This window comes from Oncorhynchus mykiss, chromosome 8, assembly GCF_013265735.2.
Source record: "Oncorhynchus mykiss isolate Arlee chromosome 8, USDA_OmykA_1.1, whole genome shotgun sequence".
In the NCBI taxonomy this organism is placed as follows: domain Eukaryota; kingdom Metazoa; phylum Chordata; class Actinopteri; order Salmoniformes; family Salmonidae; genus Oncorhynchus; species Oncorhynchus mykiss.
In genome coordinates this window covers 50,488,489-50,509,717 of record NC_048572.1, presented here as the reverse complement: position 1 = coordinate 50,509,717, position 21,229 = coordinate 50,488,489, and the positions used below count along the sequence as shown (strand labels likewise).

The 21,229-nt window shown below is 44.6% G+C and overlaps 1 protein-coding gene across 3 annotated transcripts in view; it reads right to left on the bottom strand.

Moving 5' to 3' along the window:
- LOC110530023 (cAMP-specific 3',5'-cyclic phosphodiesterase 4B) overlaps nt 1–21,229 on the bottom strand; it is a 135,158-nt gene that overhangs the window by 69,144 nt on the left and 44,785 nt on the right. For 2 of the 3 annotated variants that reach the window (XM_036985564.1, XM_036985565.1), the window contains exon 3: nt 4,702–4,928. In XM_036985564.1, the coding sequence (XP_036841459.1) occupies nt 4,702–4,928 (227 nt within the window). Of the gene's footprint in view, nt 1–3,707; nt 4,193–4,701; nt 4,929–21,229 lie in introns of those variants that run through there. The other variant, XM_036985566.1, reaches the window with a different exon arrangement.

Sequence of the window (21,229 nt, the reverse complement as noted above, 5' to 3'; positions counted from 1 at the left end):
AATACTGTACCTTTTTGTGCACTGTTAAATTATTTAGCTATTTATTAAACAACTTATGTCTTGAAGAAAACTCTGTTAATTCCACAGCCCTCACTGGCTTTTATACATTTGAAACGTGAGCTTGTCGACGACAGTTGCTATTAGTGACGTGCAGTTCACAAACCATTTCTTTTTTTAACAAGTTAAGTTTTAATGTCAAGTGCACAAGTACAGTGAAATGCCTTTCTTGCAAGCTACAAGTCCAATAATCTAGTAATCAATATCAATGTAGCACAAAAAAAAAAAACACGAGGTAGAACAAAAATACACAAGAAATACAATTAAGAAAGAAGAACGAGAAAGTAAGAAGCTACAGTTGAAGTCGGAAGTTTACATACACCTTAGCCAAACACATTTAAACTCAGTTTTTCACAATTGCTGAAATTTATTCCTAGTAAAAATTCCCTGTCTTAGGTCAGTTAGGATCACCACTTTATTTTAAGAATGTGAAATGTCAGAATAATAGTAGAGAGAATGATTTATTTCAGCTTTTATTTCTTTCATCACATTCCCAGCGGGTCAGAAGTGTACATACACTCAATTAGTATTTGGTAGCATTGCCTTAAAATGGTTTAAATTGGGTCAAATGTTTTGGGTAGCCTTCCACAAGGTTCCCACAAAAAGTTGGGTGAATTTTGGCCCATTCCTCCTGACAGAGCTGGTGTAACTGAGTCAGGTTTGAAGGCCTCCTTGCTCGCACACACTTTTTCAGTTCTGCCCACAAATGTTCTATAGGATTGAGGTCAGGGCTTTGTGATGGCCACTCCAATACCTTGACTTTGTTAACCTTAACCCATTTTGCCACAACTTTGGAAGTATGCTTGGGGTCATTGTCCATTTGGAAGACCCATTTGCGACCAAGCTTTAACTGATGTCTTGCTTCATGGTTGGGATGGTGTTCTTCGGCTTGCAAGCGTCCCCATTTTTCCTCCAAACATAACGATGGTCATTATGGCCAAACAGTTATATTTTTGTTTCATCAGACCAGAGGACATTTTTCCAAAATGTACAATCTTTGTCCCCATGTGCAGTTGCAAACCGTAGTCTGGCTTTTTTATGGTGATTTTGGAGCAGTGGATTCTTCCTTGCTGAGCTGCCTTTCAGGTAATGTCTATATAGGACTCGTTTTACTGTGGATATAGATACTTTTGTACCTGTTTCATCCAGAATCTTCACAAGGTCCTTTGCTGTTGTTCTGGGATTGATTTGCACTTTTCGCACCAAAGTACGCTCATCTCTAAGAGACAGTATGTAATCCTCTGACCCACTGGAATTGTGATAAGTTAAATAATCTGTCTGTAAACAATTGTTGGAAAAATTACTTGTGTCATGCACACAGTAGATGTCCTAACCGACTTGCCAAAACTATAGTTTGGTAACAAGAAATTTGTGGAGTGGCTGAAAAACAAGTTGTTTTAATGACTCCAACTTAAGTGTATGTAAACTTCCGACTCAGTTTCAATACCATATTTACAATGTGCAGGGACACTGGAGTGATCGAGGTACAGTGCATTCGGAAAGTACTCAGACCCCCTTGACTTTTTCCACATTTTGTTACATTACAGCCTTATTATAAAATTGATTAAATATAATTTTTTTGCCCCTCAAGCTATACACAATACCCCATAATGACAAAGGAAAAACATGTGTTTAGAAATGTTTACATAAGTATTCAGACCCTTTATATACCAGTTCCTGGAAAATGTCAACTGAAACCATGACCTCAGAATCTGTGACCTAGTCTACAAATCATGTAGTTTTGCTTATTAACATGCTCTTCTTCTCAGTTCAAGTGTTCACCGGGGGTGACATACTCTGGAAACAACAACACCCACAGTATTTTCTTCAGTATTTTTTTTTCTTTCAAAGAATGATTACAGACATGTTAATAAGCAAACCTATATTATTTGTAGACTAAGTCACAGTTTCTGAGGTCATGGTTTCAGTTCACATTTTCCAGGAACTGCAATGTATTCCTCCTGAGGCAACCAGAGGCCTACTGTACTTGAATTACCCAATATGCATTTCAACAGTGCCATTTCACACAATTACTTATCAAGGAATAAGTTGCCTAAATGTTACAAAAGATGGGGGGGGGGGGGGGGGAAATCACACAACAGTGACCAGGGTCTAAGAAATGAAGGTGAGGCAGAGGTGTGACTGCAGATACGTCGTATTCTCCATGCGCTGTAATTTACAAATGGATAACTATTGTTACGAGCTAGATAAACAACTCATCCGTTTGTAACTACACATAGTAATTGTTTTAGATGATTATTCCTTATGATCCCTGGAGACGAATGTGACACCAGCCATATCCAAGCAAACGGAAAATCATATCAGCATGACATGTATTGTGGAACATTTCCACAGTGAAGTAGTCTATAAATAGCTGTGCCGTTATTCAGAATGGTTATTGTGTGCCCTCATAATTTGCATGGATGAAATTTGGAGACCCTAGCTATAGGCTTCTGTAGGGCTGAACCTGCCGAGATCATGTATGTGCTCATGTTTTAATTATATACCTGGGCTTTCCTCCGTTTTAGTTTACAATTTGTGTCATGTTACATATTAGCTACTAATCGGGAGCCACCATCAGCAGTACCCGCATACATTTGGAACTGTCACTTTAGTGTTAGTTTCCTTCCATTTGTAGCTTACATATTGCATCATTCCATTCCGTTGACCTTCCGTTCCTCTGTTGTTGTTCCTGAGGGTCGCTAGCATTAGTGGATCATATTAAGCTAACGTGCTGCAATAAATTTGGGTCATGTAGCCAATTTGAATCATTATGGAACTCAGACCACACGTAGCATGTTAAACCTGGGGCCCGGTGCACAGTTCACGACGACTGGACCGTTGTCATACAGTTCCATGATGAGTGCGGACTTGGGTTGATTTGTAGGACTATTGTTCCACCCTTATTGAACACTTTTCCACCTCTAATATTTCATGAATTGAACTTAAATATGACAACTTTCCAGATGAAGCAAACCACTGTATTTTTGATTCAACCATATATTTAGTGCGTAAAGGCTCTCCAAACCTGTTTTTTGTTCAATGATTTATGCCTACTTTCCTAACCCTATTTGCCTAAATATTCTACAAGTTCAGAGTATTTTTTAAATTTTAAATCTATCAGTTTCAATGGAGACGAAAATGCACATTTAGATGGCTTTCTTTCATTGATCCCTATATTCTGAACCCGATGTATTCTAATCTAGCCTGTCGTCAAAATTCTAATTACAGGTACACCATATTTAAAGTGATGCCTTAAGATACATGTAGTGAAAACCCTATAGGAAAATCTGTTGGCCATCGAGTGGGAGGGTTTTCAGTGGTTAAATTAGATGTATTCAGCGCGCAAGGGAACCACGCCTGCAAAGCCCATTATGCACCTCCATAAGGTAAGTCTGAAAACCAAATACTGAGAAGTGCGTAGGAAAGGCGTACAAATCCTAAGTCAGAATCGGCCCCCTTGTGAGCAATATGTTTGGAACATCAAATCGCAATAAAATATCAATATCAAATTGCAATACATATTGTGGTACATATACAATCAAAATAAATATCGTAATGTGATAATGTTGTATTGTGACTTCCTTGGCAACTCGCTGTCCTAACGCACACACAGACATACACACACCCACACAGCTCCAGGGCCTTACCAGGTATGGGCCACAGTGAAGCGCCTGTAACGGCGCTTGGTCACCACTTGTTTACGAAACCGTCTCGGAGAGTTGTGGGGTGAAACTCTCGTCCTCTTGTCCGATTCGGTTGGCCCACATGAGTCTGTATTCTGTTCCGACTCTGTTCGGTCCCCATGGGCCTCCATAGCTAGGATCTTGGTTTAGATCAGAGTCCAGTTCACTCAGTCCCAAAGAGTGGAGCTCAAGCGTGAGTCTACAGCACAGTACCCGCCAGAGAGCTGGTGGACAGAGCAGGGTTCTTCCGACAGCTCTAGTTCGCAGACTTCTTTGACGAGCTCTTCTTCTCACTTCAAGTGTTCGCCGGGGGTGATATTCTTTCCTTCACTCTCCCGTTGTCTCAGGCACCTACCTGCTCTTTGTTTACTTCACTTAAACAATCTCTAACCCACTTTCCCTCTTCCATACAGTTCCATCTCTCTCTCCAGTCAGGGACCACTGTAAGCCCAGAAAATGATAAGTGGGATGTCCCTTTCAGGGTCCGCCCCCTCTGTAATATTCTTGAGGGGGGGGGGGGGGGGCTATTGGTGATCACCTCGATTGATGTTGATTGGCTTACCACAACTGTCTGTTGCTCTGTACAGTGACTGGAACTCAACAGTTCAACACAACCTCACTTCACAAAGCACATGAATTAAATAGGCACCGCAACTGGTTTAGAGTACTTTGTCTCCACCCAGTGGTTGTTGGATGAAAGTGCACTTTGCTGATGCTGAATGTACAAAACAGATTTGCTTCACTGACTCTACAAACACATAATATACTTCAGCGTAGAGTAAGATGCAATTCAGCAAAAAATATTATCATGGTATGCTATGCTCTACAGATGCAGGAGAACACAGGATGGGTTGACCTCAGGTAATACTGCACAGGTACTGTCCTCCAGGAGTGCTGCCTTAGAAGTCCAGAGTTGCCAACCTCCCAAAACGTTGAGCTATGACCTACGATATCTCACCTGTTGGGGTCGACATGGGTAATGTCGATGCGTGGTGGAGGTCGAAAGGGCAGGCTGGTGGGTCGGGCCATGGCACACTCCTCTGGCGTGCGGCCCAGATCACTCTCCGCCTGTCGCCATGACAACGGGGGCAGCATTAGCGTGCCTGAGTGACGCCTGCGGCCCCGGCGAAGGTCCACCCCCGGGGTGCTGCCGAACAGGGGCACTCCCGGAGGCTCCTTGGTTTCCTGAAAGGCAAAAGTTGAGAGATTGTTTGTAGAACATTAAATAGAAGTTTATGGCCAAGAGTAAGAGGCAGTGGAGACGTTGAGAGAATGTTGCTATAGCGTTTAGAGGCGCGGGTTTACAGAATAAGGGTTATAGATAAGACTAAAAAGGCATGGGAAAGTTGACAGAATGTTGATATAACATTGAAATAAATTATGGGTAAGACTCAGTGGAGATAAACAAAAAGGCAAGAGATTTTTTTCTGCAGTTAAGTGTCATTTCTTGCATATTATATTACATCAGCATGCACTGCTTCGAATAAACCCAAACTAGCCCCTATGTCGACGCATTTCAGTGTACATTATTAATTCAAGGTATTACTTTGTCTATTTCAAAGGATGTCAAAATCCTAATATTTTGTCAGTTCCGTACACATAGCACTAGGGGGCACTCTAGGGCCTGCTGGGAGACTACAGTATTCTGAAAACCCAAGATACGGATAAATCAGAACCAAAACTAGAAAAGGAGCCAGACCAGGATTTTCACTTCAAGTCTTTTTACAGATAATCTCTTCCAGCTGGTCACATTTTGGAGTACAGAGCGTACTGGATTTTAAAAACGTCTCCAATGTTTCCCAGAAGATCACGTTTTCGCTGGGGAAATGCATTATGTTGTTATATTATGTTGACCAATTTGACTACAACTCAACACACTAAAACATTTCTGTGATATTTGATAAACACACACACAAAAAAAAAAAAGAAGTGTTGTCTAATCAAAAGGTCATTCCAAACGACAACACGTGAGTTTTATGCAGTGTACAAAACATTAAGGACACCTTCCTAATATTTAGACGTCCTTTGGGTGGTGGACCATTCTTGATACACACAGGAAACAGATGGCACCTGACACCTAAAAGGCACTAATCATTTTGTCTTGCCCCTTCACCCTCTGAATGGCACACATTCCATGTCTCAATTTTCTCAAGGCTTAAAAATTCTTATTTAAACCGTATCCTCCCTTTAATCTATCCGACACTGATTGAAGTGGCTTTAACAAGTGGCATCAATAAGGGATCATAGCTTTCGCCTGGATTCACCTGGTCAGTCAGTCATGGAAAGAGCAGGTGTTCATAATGTTTTGTACACTCAGTGTGTTTGTATATATATATATATATATATATATATATATATATATATATATATATATATATATATATATGCGTGCGTGTATGTGTCCAGAATTATTTAAAGATGAGCAAAAAAAAATGTGTAAAATGAATAATACAAATTCTAAGCTATATTGTACGCCATTTTCTGGTTTTATTATTATAGTATTCTATACTAACACAATTGCTCAGAGAAAGATTTTGTTTAAGACGTAATACAAAACATCTAAAAAGATATGGGTTAAAATGATTGGATTCCCTGTATTCAATACTCCAGCACCCTCACCTTGCGAATTCGACAGACTTTTTTTCTGAAATGTTTTATGAGATTGGAGAACACACTGGGAGAGATTTTAGACCATTCCTCCATACAGAATCTTTCCAGATCCTTTGAGATCCTTCGTCTGCGCTTATGGGCTGCCCTCGGAGACTGAGATGGCCATTGCAAAATGTTGATTTTGTGGTCAAATAACCATTTGTTGGTGGAATGTAATGTCTGCTTGCCTTGCTGGAAGATCCATTTGCGGCCAGTTTTCAGCCTCCTGGCAAAGGCAACCAGGTTTTTGGTAAAAAAAAATTGATACTTGAATAAGTTCACGATGCCATTGAACTTAACAAGGGCCCCAGGACCAGTGGAAGCAAAATATCCCCATAACATCAAAGATACACCACCATATTTTACAGTAGGGATTAGGTATTTTCTGCATATGCATTCTACTTTCGAAAACCAAAATTCACCATTGGTGTACATGGCCAAAAACCTCTACTTTCATGACAGCTGACCATAGAACCATCTGGAGTTTGCTAAACGGCATTGGCACATGGATTGGAACTGGTGCTACGGTCATATGACATGAAAATAGAGCTCTTTGGCCACGCACACCAGCAGTGGGTTTGGCCTTCGAAAGAATAATGCATCAGTATTTGTAGTATTTCTGTCTGTGTTTTATATGTCTGTGTCAATGTTGTGACTTTCTCTGTAATGGTGGGTTGTAAAACATGGCAGTTTCAGCGAGGGGCTCCTGGCAGAGTGAGGATATACATCACCCTCTGTTTTACATTCACTCAGTCAAAGTGTAAAAGAACAAGGGAGAAGGAGGCAATCGAGGAATTCCTAAAACAATGTCTGTGTGAGTGATAGGTGAGGTGGTGTTTGCGGAGAATGGATTGTGTGTGTGTGTGTGTGTGTGCCCACATACACTGCATACATGATAACAGGGTATGCCTGTGGAGAGACAGTGAATGCATAAGAGAGAAAGAGATGAATCACGGAAAAGCTACTTCCCTCTAGTCAGCAGGTGCTGATGCTTCCTCAACGCAAACCAATCTCAGCACTGCTTAACAGTCCATTGTAAATTGAATATTTTTGCTTCTTTGCACCCCAGGATCTCCACTTGCACATTAATCTTCTGCACATCTGTCTCTCCAGTGTTTAATTGCTAAATTGTAATTATTTTGCCACTATGGCCTATTTATTTCCTTACCTCCCTTATCTTACTTTATTTGCACACACTGTATATATACTTTTTTTCCTATTGTGTTATTGACTGTATGTCTTATCCAAGATGGCGTAGCAGTGAAGACATGTTTGTTTTGTCCTCTCGTGTATATATATATATATATATATATATATATATTTAAATTTATTTTCAATCTCTTCTCAAATTGTTTTATTCGATTATACCTTCCGGTAACTTGCCTCACCCAATGTGATACGGAATCGCTATTATTTTCAATTTTAGAACACATTCAAGAATCTCCAGAAGCTAACCAGCTAATTAGCTACAAGCTATTTGTTAGCCACCGCTAGAGGCTTTTACCTTCTGCACAGATACCAGCCCTGTTTTTAGCCTGGATAATACTCACCTGTCTACCTATTTCTGACTGACTGTCTCTCCACAACAACGCCGGATTCCTGACGCAATCCCTGGACCACTACTTCTGATCTTCACAGCTCGCTCGCTCACAGCTAGCTTTCACTCACCGTGGCACCTAGTACCGAAGCTATTCCCTGAGGCCCACCTCCAGGCCTACTCAGCTGTTCACCCGAACCCCACTCATACACGGCTAGAGCCCAAAACTCCACCGGATCCTTGCTGTAAACTCTGGACCTTGGCACCGGATCACCGCTGCTACCGATTGGATATTGTGGCTAATGCCACTGCCACGAAGCTAGCACCAGTTAGCCGTGAGCCAGGCACATCTCCTGGCGAGCAAACTAAATTCCACAATACCTCTTTCGCCATCTGGCTTGGATTCTCTGTCGACACGGCGCACCGCCGCACCACCACGACTGATCTGCCGACGAATACTCCATCCGCTGTGCCTTCATCCGGCCTCCGTCGGAGCAGATGCTACTAACTTTAAACGCTGTGTCGCTAGCGTAGTGGGGCTCCCCTGTTCCATCTACTGCTGCCCCTGGACACTATGATCACTTGGCTACATAGCTGATGCCTACTGGACTGTCCATTAATCACGGTACTCCATTCTGTTTATTAATTTTTTATCTGTCGGCCCCAGCCGCGAACTCAGGCTCTGTGTGTAGTTAATCCGACCCTCTCTGCCTAGTCATCGCCATTTTACCTGCTGTTGTTGTGTTAGCTGATTAGCTGTTGTTGTCTCACCTGTTGTTTTAGCTAGCTCTCCCAATCAACACCTGTGATTACTTTATGCCTTGCTGTATGTCTCTCTCAAATGTCAATATGCCTTGTATACTGTTGTTCAGGTTAGTTATCATTGTTTTAGTTTACAATAGACCCCCTAGTTCCTCTCTTCATACCTCTGATACCTCCTTTGTCCCACCTGCCACACATGCGGTGACCTCACCCATTACAACCAGCATGTCCAGAGATACAACCTCCCTTATCATCACCTAGTGCCTGGGCTTACCTCCGCTGTACCCGCACCCCACCATACCCCTGTCTGTACATTATGCCCTGAATATATTCTACCACGCCCAGAAATCTGCTCCTTTTATTCTTTGTCCCCAACGCTCTAGGCGACCAGTTTTGATAGCCTTTAGCTGCACCCTCATTCTACGCCTCTGTTCCGCGGGTGATGTGGAGGTAAACCCAGGCCCTGCATGTCCCCAGGCACCCTCATTTGTTGACTTTGTGATCGAAAAAGCCTTGGTTTCATGCATGTCAACATCAGAAGCCTCCTCCCTTTGTTTTACTCACTTCTTTAGCACACTCTGCCAACCCTGATGTCCTTGCTGTGTCTGAATCCTGGCTTAGGAAGGCCACCAAAAATTCTGAGATTTCCATACCCAACTATAACATTTTCCGTCAAGATAGAACTGCCAAAGGGGGAGGAGTTGCAGTATTTTTTTATTTTTATTTCACCTTTATTTAACCAGGTAGGCAAGTTGTGAACAAATTCTCATTAGCAACTGCGACCTGGCCAAGATAAAGCATAGCAGTATGAGCAGACAACACAGAGTTACACATGGAGTAAACAATTAACAAGTCAATAACACAGTAGAAAACAAAGGGGGAGTCTATATACAATGTGTGCAAAAGGCATGAGGAGGTAGGCGAATAATTACAATTTTGCAGATTAACACTGGAGTGATAAATTATCAGATGGTCATGTACAGGTAGAGATATTGGTGTGCAAAAGAGCAGAAAAGTAAATAAATAAAAACAGTATGGGGATGAGGTAGGTGAAAATGGGTGGGCTATTTACCAATAGACTATGTACAGCTGCAGCGATCGGTTAGCTGCTCAGATAGCTGATGTTTGAAGTTGGTGAGGGAGATAAGTCTCCAACTTCAGCGATTTTTGCAATTCGTTCCAGTCACAGGCAGCAGAGTACTGGAACGAAAGGCGGCCAAATGAGGTGTTGGCTTTAGGGATGATCAGTGAGATACACCTGCTGGAGCGCGTGCTACGGATGGGTGTTGCCATCGTGACCAGTGAGCTGAGATAAGGCGGAGCTTTACCTAGCATGGACTTGTAGATGACCTGGAGCCAGTGGGTCTGGCGACGAATATGTAGCGAGGGCCAGCCGACTAGAGCATACAAGTTGCAGTGGTGGGTGGTATAAGGTGCTTTAGTGACAAAACGGATGGAACTGTGATAGACTGCATCCAGTTTGCTGAGTAGAGTGTTGGAAGCAAATTTTGTAGATGACATCGCCGAAGTCGAGGATCGGTAGGATAGTCAGTTTTACTAGGGTAAGCTTGGCGGCGTGAGTGAAGGAGGCTTTGTTGCGGAATAGAAAGCCGACTCTTGATTTGATTTTCGATTGGAGATGTTTGATATGAGTCTGGAAGGAGAGTTTAGAGTCTAGCCAGACACCTAGGTACTTATAGATGTCCACATATTCTAGGTCGGAACCATCCAGGGTGGTGATGCTAGGCGGGCATGCGGGTGCAGGCAGCAATCGGTTGAAAAGCATGCATTTGGTTTTGCTAGCGTTTAAGAGCAGTCGGAGGCCACGGAAGGAGTGTTGTATGGCATTGAAGCTTGTTTGGAGGTTAGATAGCAGAGTGTCCAATGACGGGCCGAAAGTATATAGAATGGTGTCGTCTGCGTAGAGGTGGATCAGGGAATCGCCCGCAGCAAGAGCAACATCATTGATGTATACAGAGAAAAGAGTCGGCCCGAGAATTGAACCCTGTGGCACCCCCATAGAGACTGCCAGAGGACCGGACAGCATGCCCTCCGATTTGACACACTGAACTCTGTCTGCAAAGTAATTGGTGAACCAGGCAAGGCAGTCATCCGAAAAACCGAGGCTACTGAGTCTGCCGATAAGAATATGGTGATTGACAGAGTCGAAAGCCTTGGCAAGGTCGATGAAGACGGCTGCACAGTACTGTCTTTTATCGATGGCGGTTATGATATTGTTTAGTACCTTGAGTGTGGCTGAGGTGCACCCGTGACCGGCTCGGAAACCAGATTGCACAGCAGAGAAGGTACAGTGGGATTCGAGATGGTCAGTGACCTGTTTGTTGACTTGGCTTTCGAAGACCTTAGATAGGCAGGGCAGGATGGATATAGGTCTGTAACAGTTTGAGTCCAGGGTGTCTCCCCCTTTGAAGAGGGGGATGACTGCGGCAGCTTTCCAATCCTTGGGGATCTCAGACGATATGAAAGAGAGGTTGAACAGGCTGGTAATAGGGGTTGCGACAATGGCGGCGGATAGTTTCAGGAATAGAGGGTCCAGATTGTCAAGCCCAGCTGATTTGTACGGGTCCAGGTTTTGCAGCTCTTTAAGAACATCTGCTATCTGGATTTGGGTAAAGGAGAACCTGGAGAGGCTTGGGCGAGGAGCAGCGGGGGGGGGGGGGGGGGGGGGGGGGGGGGGGGGGGGCGGGGCTGTTGGCCGAGGTTGAAGTAGCCAGACGGAAGGCATGGCCAGCCGTTGAGAAATGCTTATTGAAGTTTTCGATAATCATGGATTTATCGGTGGTGACCGTGTTACCTAGCCTCAGTGCAGTGGGCAGCTGGGAGGAGGTGCTCTTGTTCTCCATTGACTTCACAGTGTCCCAGAACTTTTTGGAGTTGGAGCTACAGGATGCAAACTTCTGCCTGAAGAAGCTGGCCTTAGCTTTCCTGACTGACTGCGTGTATTGGTTCCGGACTTCCCTGAACAGTTGCATATCACGGGGACTATTCGATGCTATTGCAGTCCGCCACAGGATGTTTTTGTGCTGGTCGAGGGCAGTCAGGTCTGGGGTGAACCAAGGGCTGTATCTGTTCTTAGTTCTGCATTTTTTGAACGGAGCATGCTTATCTAAAATGGTGAGGAAGTTACTTTTAAAGAATGACCAGGCATCCTCAACTGACGGGATGAGGTCAATGTCCTTCCAGGATACCCGGGCCAGGTCGATTAGAAAGGCCTGCTCACAGAAGTGTTTTAGGGAGCGTTTGACAGTGATGAGGGGTGGTCGTTTGACTGCGGCTCCGTAGCGGATACAGGCAATGAGGCAGTGATCGCTGAGATCCTGGTTGAAGACAGCGGAGGTGTATTTGAAGGGCCAGTTGGTCAGGATGACGTCTATGAGGGTGCCCTTGTTTACAGAGTTAGGGTTGTACCTGGTGGGTTCCTTGATGATTTGTGTGAGATTTAGGGCATCTAGCTTAGATTGTAGGACTGCCGGGGTGTTAAGCATATCCCAGTTTTGGTCACCTAACAGAACAAACTCTGAAGCTAGATGGGGGGCGATCAATTCACAAATGGTGTCCAGGGCACAGCTGGGAGCTGAGGGAGGTCGGTAGCAGGCGGCAACAGTGAGAGACTTATTTCTGGAGAGAGTAATTTTCAAAATTAGTAGTTTGAACTGTTTGGGTATGGACCTGGAAAGTATGACATTACTTTGCAGGCTATCTCTGCAGTAGACTGCAACTCCTCCCCCTTTAGCAGTTCTATCTTGACGGAAGATGTTATAGTTGGGTATGGAAATCTCTGAATTTTTGGTGGCCTTCCTGAGCCAGGATTCAGACACAGCAAGGACATCAGGGTTAGCAGAGTGTGCTAAAGCAGTGAGTAAAACAAACTTAGGGAGGAGGCTTCTGATGTTGACATGCATGAAACCAAGGCTTTTTCGATCACAGAAGTCAACAAATGAGGGTGCCTGGGGACATGCAGGGCCTGGGTTTACCTCCACATCACCCGCGGAACAGAGAAGGAGTAGTATGAGAGTGCGGCTAAAGGCTATCAAAACTGGTCGCCTAGAGCGTTGGGGATAGAGAATAAGAGGAGCAGGTTTCTGGGCATGGTAGAATATATTCAGGGCATAATGCGCAGACGGGGGTATGGTGGAGTGCGGGTACAGCGGAGGTAAGCCCAGGCACTGGGTGATGATGAGAGAGGTTGTATCTCTGGACATGCTGGTTGTAATGGGTGAGGTCACCGCATGTGTGGGAGGTGGGACAAAGGAGTTATCAGGGGTATGAAGAGTGGAACTAGGGGCTCCATTGTGAACTAAAACAATGATAACTAACCTGAACAACAGTATACAAGGCATATTGACACTTGAGAGAGACATACTGCAGAGATAGCCTGCAAAGTAATGTCATACTTTCCAGGTCCATACCCAAACAGTTCGAACTTCTAATTTTAAAAATGAATCTCTCCTGAAATAAGTCTCTCACTGTTGCCGCCTGCTACCGACCCCCCTCAGCCCCCAGCTGTGCCCTGGACACCATTTGTGAATCCTACAATCTAAACTAGATACCCTCAATCTCACACAAATCATCAAGGAACCCACCAGGTACAACCCTAAATCTGTAAACAAGGGCACCCTCAGACATTATCCTGACCAACTGACCCTCCAAATACACCTCTGCTGTTTTCAATCAGGATCTCAGCGATCACTGCCTCATTGCCTGTATCCGCTACGGGTCCGCAGTCAAATGACCACCATCACTGTCAAACGCTCCCTAAAACACTTCTGCGAGCAGGCCTTTCTAATCGACCTGGCCCGGGTATCCTGGAAGGATATTGACCTCATCCCGTCAGTTGAGGATGCCTGGTCATTCTTTAAAAGTAACTTCCTCACCATCTTAGATAAGCATGCTCCGTTCAAAAAATGCAGAACTAAGAACAGATTTACCCTCTGGGTCACTCCAGACCTGACTGCCCTCGACCAGCACAAAAACATTCTGTGGCGGACTGCAATAGCATCGAATAGTCCCCGCGATGTGCAACTGTTCAGGGAAGTCAGGAACCAATACACTCAGTCAGTCAGGAAATCAAAGGCCAGCTTTTTCAAGCAGAAATTTGCATCCTGTAGCTCTAACTCCAAAAAGTTATGGGACACTGTAAAGTCCATGGAGAACAAGAGCACCTCCTCCCAGCTGCCCACTGCACTGAGGCTAGGTAACACGGTCACCACCGATAAATCCATGATAATCGAAAACTTCAACAAGCAATTCTCAACGGCTGGCCATGCCTTCCTACTCCAACCTCGGCCAACAGCTCCACCCCCCCCCCGCAACTACTCGCCCAAGCCTCCCCAGCTTCTCCTTTACCCAAATCCAGATAGCAGATGTTCTGAAAGAGCTGCAAAACCTGGACCCGTACAAATCAGCTGGGCTTGACAATCTGGACCCTCTATTTCTGAAACTATCCGCCGCCATTGTCGCAACCCCTATTACCAGCCTGTTCAACCTCTCTTTCATATCGTCTGAGATCCCCAAGGACTGGAAAGCTGCCGCGTACATCCCCCTCTTCAAAGGGGGAGACACCCTGGACCCAAACTGTTACAGACCTATATCCATCCTGCCCTGCCTATCTAAGGTCTTCGAAAGCCAAGTCAACAAACAGATCACTGACCATCTCGAATCCCACCGTACCTTCTCCGCTGTGCAATCTGGTTTCCGAGCCGGTCACGGGTGCACCTCAGCCACGCTAAAGGTACTAAACGATATCATAACCGCCATTGATAAAAGACAGTACTGTGCAGCTGTCTTCATCGACCTGGCCAAGGCTTTCGACTCTGTCAAAAACCATATTCTTATCGGCAGACTCAGTAGCCTCGGTTTTTCTAATGACTGCCTTGCCTGGTTCTCCAACTACTTTGCAGACAGAGTTCAGTGTGTCAAATCGGAGGGCATGTTGTCCGGTCCTCTGGCAGTCTCTATGGGGGTGCCACAGGGTTCAATTCTCGGGCCGACTCTTTTTTCTGTATATATCAATGATGTTGCTCTTGCTGCGGGCGATTCCCTGATCCACCTCTACGCAGACAGTCACCATTCTGTATACCTCTGGCCCTTCCTTGGACACTGTGCTTTCTAACCTCCAAACGAGCTTCAATGCCATACAACACTTCTTCCGAGGCCTCCAACTGCTCTTAAACGCTAGTAAAACCAAATGCATGCTTTTCAACCATTCGCTGCCTGCACCCGCACGCCCGACTAGCATCACCACCCTGGATGGTTCAGACCTAGAATATGTGGACAACTATAAGTACCTAGGTGTCTGGCTAGACTCTAAACTCTCCTTCCAGACTCATATCAAACATCTCCAATCCAAAATCAAATCTAGACTCGGCTTTCTATTTCGCAACAAAGCCTCCTTCACTCACGCCGCCAAACTTACCATCCTACCAATCCTCGACTTCGGCGATTTCATCTACAAAATGGCTTCCAATACTCAACTCAGCAAACTGGAGGCAGTTTATCACAGTGCCATCCGCTTTGTTACTAAAGCACCTTATATCACCCACCACTGTGACCTGTATGCTCTAGTCGGCTGGCCCTCGCTACATATTTGTATATGTATATGTATATTTTGGTAAAGCTCCGCCTTATCTCAGTTCTCTGGTCACGATGGCAACACCCACCCGTAGCACGCGCTTCAGCAGGTGTATCTCACTGATCATCCCTAAAGCCAACACCTCATTTGGCCGCCTTTCCTTCCAGTTCTCTGCTGCCTGTGACTGGAACGAATTGCAGAAATCGTTGAAGTTGGAAACTTATCTCCCTCACCAACTTTAAACATCTGCTATCTGAGCAGCTAACCGATCACTGCAGCTGTACATAGGTAAATTGGGTGGGCTATTTACCAATGGACTACCTCATCCCCATACTGTTTTTATTTATTTACTTTTCTGCTCTTTTGCACACCAGTATCTCTACCTGCACATGACCATCTGATCATTTATCACTCCAGTGTAAATCTGCTAAATTGTAAATATTTGCCTACCTCCTCATGCCTTTTGCACACAATGTATATAGACTCTTTAAAAAATAATAAATTCTACTGTGTTACTGTGTTATTGACGTTTATTGTTTACTCCATGTGTAACTCTGTGTTGCTGTCTGTTCACACTGCTATGCTTTATCTTGGCCAGGTCGCAGTTGTAAATGAGAACTTGTTCTCAACTAGCCTACCTGGTTAAATAAAGGTGAAATAAAACATGTTTATTCCATGTGTTGTTGTTTGTGTCGCACTCCTTTGCTTTATCTTGGCCAGGTCGCAGTTGCCTACCTGGTATAATAAAGGTGAAATAAAATGTAACAAAAATAAACATTGCTCTGCCCTCCGGTCACCTACTCCTCTTCCTTACTTCCCCTCATCATCCTCTTCCATCTCCTCCCTCCTCACTCCGTGGCAGTGTCATCCCTCTGTCCCCATGCCAGTGACATACACCATACTGCTCTCCCCTCTTTATCCTTTCCCTCCAACTCCCTCCTCCTCACCTCTTCCTCTCTTTCCTCATGTGACTCTTCCATCTCCTCTGCTCTCTCCACACACAGTGAGGTGTGGGTCCTTCTGTCCCTTAGCTTGTGTCAGAGTGACATGCATCACACTTCTCTGCCCTCAGGGCAACTCCGAGATAATCTAAGAGGCTGGTCTTGAGTCTAATGGTTAAGATTAGGATTTGGGGGAAGGCAAGCTGATCCTAGGTCTGTACCTAGCCATAGGGGCCACTTCAGCACACTGTAGCTAAGGACAGGGCAGAATGAGCGGAGGGCTTGATTAAGTGTTAAAGCCATTACTCTGATCATGTGTTCTATTTACTTGACTTTGACAAACGGTATGTATTACATACCTATTGTGCTGTGTTTTCTCTTCCTAAAACAAGTGTGAGCATAAACATTTGAGATTTTACTGTATCACAAACTCTACTACTGGGGTGTTATTGGATAGGCTAGTGCAATTTGCACTAGTGCCATAAGACTGTAGTCTCTCTCGTTCTCTCCCTCTACCTTCTGTCCTCTCTCCAACACCTCCTGCTGAGTTCACAAGACCAGCAGTCCACAACTCTGTGACCCAGTAAAGATGCATGTGGAGAGCGAGACAGCCAGAGGGGGAAGAGAGAGAAATACATGGCAAGACTAACACGGAGAGAGAAAGGGAAAGAACACCAGGATTCAGCTAGACAGACAAACACAGGGGGAAAGATAGTCTCTATATTCCCATATGTTAGAAAAACTAAAATAAGAGTGAGATTAGAAAGAGAAGATCGGCAGAGAAGGGAGTGAAAATGGGAGGTCGACAGGAAGATATAGAGACAGGCTGAGGGAGGGAGTGGGGGGGGGGGTGGGGGAGAGACTGATGAGAGCAAAAGATAGCGACAAAGATGGACAGACCGATGAGAGCGGGCGAGAGAGAAAGAACAGACAGAGGATGGAGATAGCGAACAGCCCCACCTGCTCCTAGTCAGTCCCTGCTGTAATTGACTGAGAGTAAACACAGCACTGCTGAGTCCTCTGGTATTTCGAGGGAAATCTAATTTGTCTGATTTATCCCTGCTGTCTGCAATGGGAGAGTGGCAGTCCAATCTGGCAACCCTGAGATGGGCTTTGTCCATTACGTTTCACATGTCAAATAAGTGCCGTCATAACAGGACATTTCGATGGCAACATGTCCATGCGTTACAATGTGTTCATGACGTGAAAGGCTTTTTCCTTGTGTTACAAAAGTGCCGTAATATTTCAGTGGCAACATGTCAATATGTTATACACGTATTTATAGTGTGTTTTACCGTGTTGTGTATTCATCCCATGTTGATTAGTTCTCCCCAAGAGCCGGACATGTGTAACTAATTTGTGATAGATAAGCTGTTCTTACTTTGAATTGGAAAAAGGACAGGGAAAAATACTTGTACACAGTGCATTCGGAAAGTATTCAGATCCCTTGACTTTTTCAACATTTTGTTACTGTAAGGGAAAATGTGGGACTATGTATGCTATTGGGACTACAGTGCCTTACGAAAGTATTCGGCCCCCTTGAACTTTGCGAACTTTTGCCACATTTCAGGCTTCAAACATAAAGATATAAAACTATTTTTTTGTGAAGAATCAACAACAAGTGGGACACAATCATGAAGTGGAACGACATTTATTGGATATTTCAAACTTTTTTAACAAATCAAAAACTGAAAAATTGGGTGTGCAAAATTATTCAGCCCCCTTAAGTTAATACTTTGTAGCGCCACCTTTTGCTGCGATTACAGCTGTAAGTCGCTTGGGGTATGTCTATCAGTTTTGCACATCGAGAGACTGACATTTTTTCCCATTCCTCCTTGCAAAACAGCTCGAGCTCAGTGAGGTTGGATGGAGAGCATTTGTGAACAGCAGTTTTCAGTTCTTTCCACAGATTCTCGATTGGATTCAGGTCTGGACTTTGACTTGGCCATTCGAACACCTGGATATGTTTATTTTTGAACCATTCCATTGTAGATTTTGCTTTATGTTTTGGATCATTGTCTTGTTGGAAGACAAATCTCCGTCCCAGTCTCAGGTCTTTTGCAGACTCCATCAGGTTTCCTTCCAGAATGGTCCTGTATTTGGCTCCATCCATCTTCCCATCAATTTTAACCATCTTCCCTGTCCCTGCTGAAGAAAAGCAGGCCCAAACCATGATGCTGCCACCACCATGTTTGACAGTGGGGATGGTGTGTTTAGCTGTGTTGCTTTTACACCAAACATAACGTTTTGCATTGTTGCCAAAAAGTTCAATTTTGGTTTTATCTGACCAGAGCACCTTCTTCCACATGTTTGGTGTGTCTCCCAGGTGGCTTGTGGCAAACTTTAAACAACACTTTTTATGGATATCTTTAAGAAATGGCTTTCTTCTTGCCACTCTTCCATAAAGGCCAGATTTGTGCAATATATGACTGATTGTTGTCCTATGGACAGAGTCTCCCACCTCAGTCTGCAGTTCATCCAGAGTGATCATGGGCCTCTTGGCTGCATCTCTGATCAGTCTTCTCCTTGTATGAGCTGAAAGTTTAGAGGGACGGCCAGGTCTTGGTAGGTTTGCAGTGGTCTGATACTCCTTCCATTTCAATATTATCGCTTGCACAGTGCTCCTTGGGATGTTTAAAGCTTGGGAAATCTTTTTGTATCCAAATCCGGCTTTAAACTTCTTCACAACAGTATCTCGGACCTGCCTGGTGTGTTCCTTGTTCTTCATGATGCTCTCTGCGCTTTTAACGGACCTCTGAGACTATCACAGTGCAGGTGCATTTATACAGAGACTTGATTACACACAGGTGGATTGTATTTATCATCATTAGTCATTTAGGTCAACATTGGATCATTCAGAGATCCTCACTGAACTTCTGGAGAGAGTTTGCTGCACTGAAAGTAAAGGGGCTGAATAATTTTGCACACCCAATTTTTCAGTTTTTGATTTGTTAAAAAAGTTTGAAATATCCAATAAATGTCGTTCCACTTCATGATTGTGTCCCACTTGTTATTGATTCTTCACAAAAAATACAGTTTTATATCTTTATGTTTGAAGCCTGAAATGTGGCAAAAGGTCGCAAAGTTCAAGGGGGCCGAATACTTTCGCAAGGCACTGTATGTATGCTATTGGGACTACAGATGCTCAGGGACTATCGATATTGTGGAGACTATATGGCAACTATGGAGACTAGAGAGGAACCACAGACGATATGTATGCATAGGAGGTCATGACAAGAGAATCATTGGGGATGCATAAGGAGTTCTAAGGGAGATTATTGAGTATGTTTGGGAATAGTACTAAGTGAATGTGGATGAGAGTATTGTGTGCTTGACTAACTAACGGAGCAGGGGTTTAGCCTCGGTGTGAGAGCTGTGTGAGTGTGGGATGACGTGTGAAGCTGGAAGTTTCCCCCCCCCAAAAGAGTTCAAGAAAGGGATTAAGCATGGGAAACGGAAATAGTAAGAGTAGGATGGAGGATACTATATAAAGCTGTAAGAAGAATGATGGTGAAGCATGTGGAGCCGGAGAAGAAAAAAAAGAGGAAGAAGAAAAAAAGAAAGCCTGGCTGGCCTTTCATCATCCATGGGGCCCCCACCCCGGGGCCCCCACCCCCTTGTATCCACCTCTGCCAAATCTTCCACCAGCAGACGGAGATGGTGGGCCCCCCCCCCATAACCTAGATGGGGGTTGGGCCTGTGTCAGGTGGAGGAGCCATGGGATTAGGAGCTGTAGAAGTTGCTGGAGCTGAAGACAGAAAGCTACCAGCAAAAACAAGGACCAGAGCGAACGAGCAGAGAGGAACAGAGAGGGAGAGACTGGATTTGCTACAACTGTGGGAAGTTAGGGGATCTTTCAAGGCACTGTCCTGGAGCAGGAGAAGCACAAGGAGAGTGGCCGTCCTCACGTGCACAACCCATTTGGAAGAGGAGGTGGACGAGCAGGCTACCAAGCAAAGGATGAGGCGAAAACAGAAGAAACTTGTGAAAAAAAATAATGAAGAACCAGAATGTCAAATGCTAAAATTGACCACCTTGTCAACCCTGCAAGGAATGGAGGAAGACATTGTTGAGTATTGTGTCACCCTTGCAGTGTTCTTTGAACTTGGCAGGTGGAGCGGAGCACTGTTTGAGCCCAGGTGATTTTGTGGTGGTCAAAGGGTTCAGGAGAAAGAGTTGGAAAGACCGCCGTTAGAGAGAGCCGTACCAAGTTCTTTTGACCACCCCAACTGTGGTCAAGGTTGCTGAAAAGAGAAACCTGGATCCACTTGTCGCACTGCAGACGAGTTCCCGATCCAGCAAAAGATTGGGCTTCGCCAGTTCCAGTGGTGCAGTGTGGCCCTTCTCTGCTTTATCACAGGTGTGCTAATGAAAACAGTAGGTTGTGCTCTTGTGTGAAACCTGACAGAGGTTAGAAGGAGTCCTGAGCGAAAGGGACCGACGCTGGCCCGGAGTAGAGGTCCAGAAGTAGATGGTCATCGGAGAAGGAGAGCCCTGCTGGGCCCTCATAACCACCAGGACAATCTGTTCCTCTCTAGAGCAGAAATGGTTCCTAATCTTACATCTGCACAATAAGAGTGTTGGGTGTGTGGGTTGGGGTCAGTTAAGGTAGGAGCAGGTTTACCACTTGTGGGAGTTCCCATAGGGGTAAATCTGACTATGCAAAATGGTCTTACCATTCCTGATAGAGATGCCACGTTACCATGACCCCATGACGTTTTCTGCATTACACAACCACATAGGCCCACCGTTGTTTGCTAGGCCAGATGCTACGGAGATGGGAGTAAAGTATTAAGAGTGATGACAGCCCCTTGGTGTATTAGTGGAGAAGGAGGTCATCATTTGGGTGAACTAGAACGTAAATTGTACAATGTATTACAACGGATCCAATACCTGTAATTTAACTGTTAACAATGCCGACACTGGGGAACCTGGTAATGTTACTTATGGTATTTCAGTCTATAATGTTATTATCCCTTTTTAGAGGAGCCACAAATGGTACCTA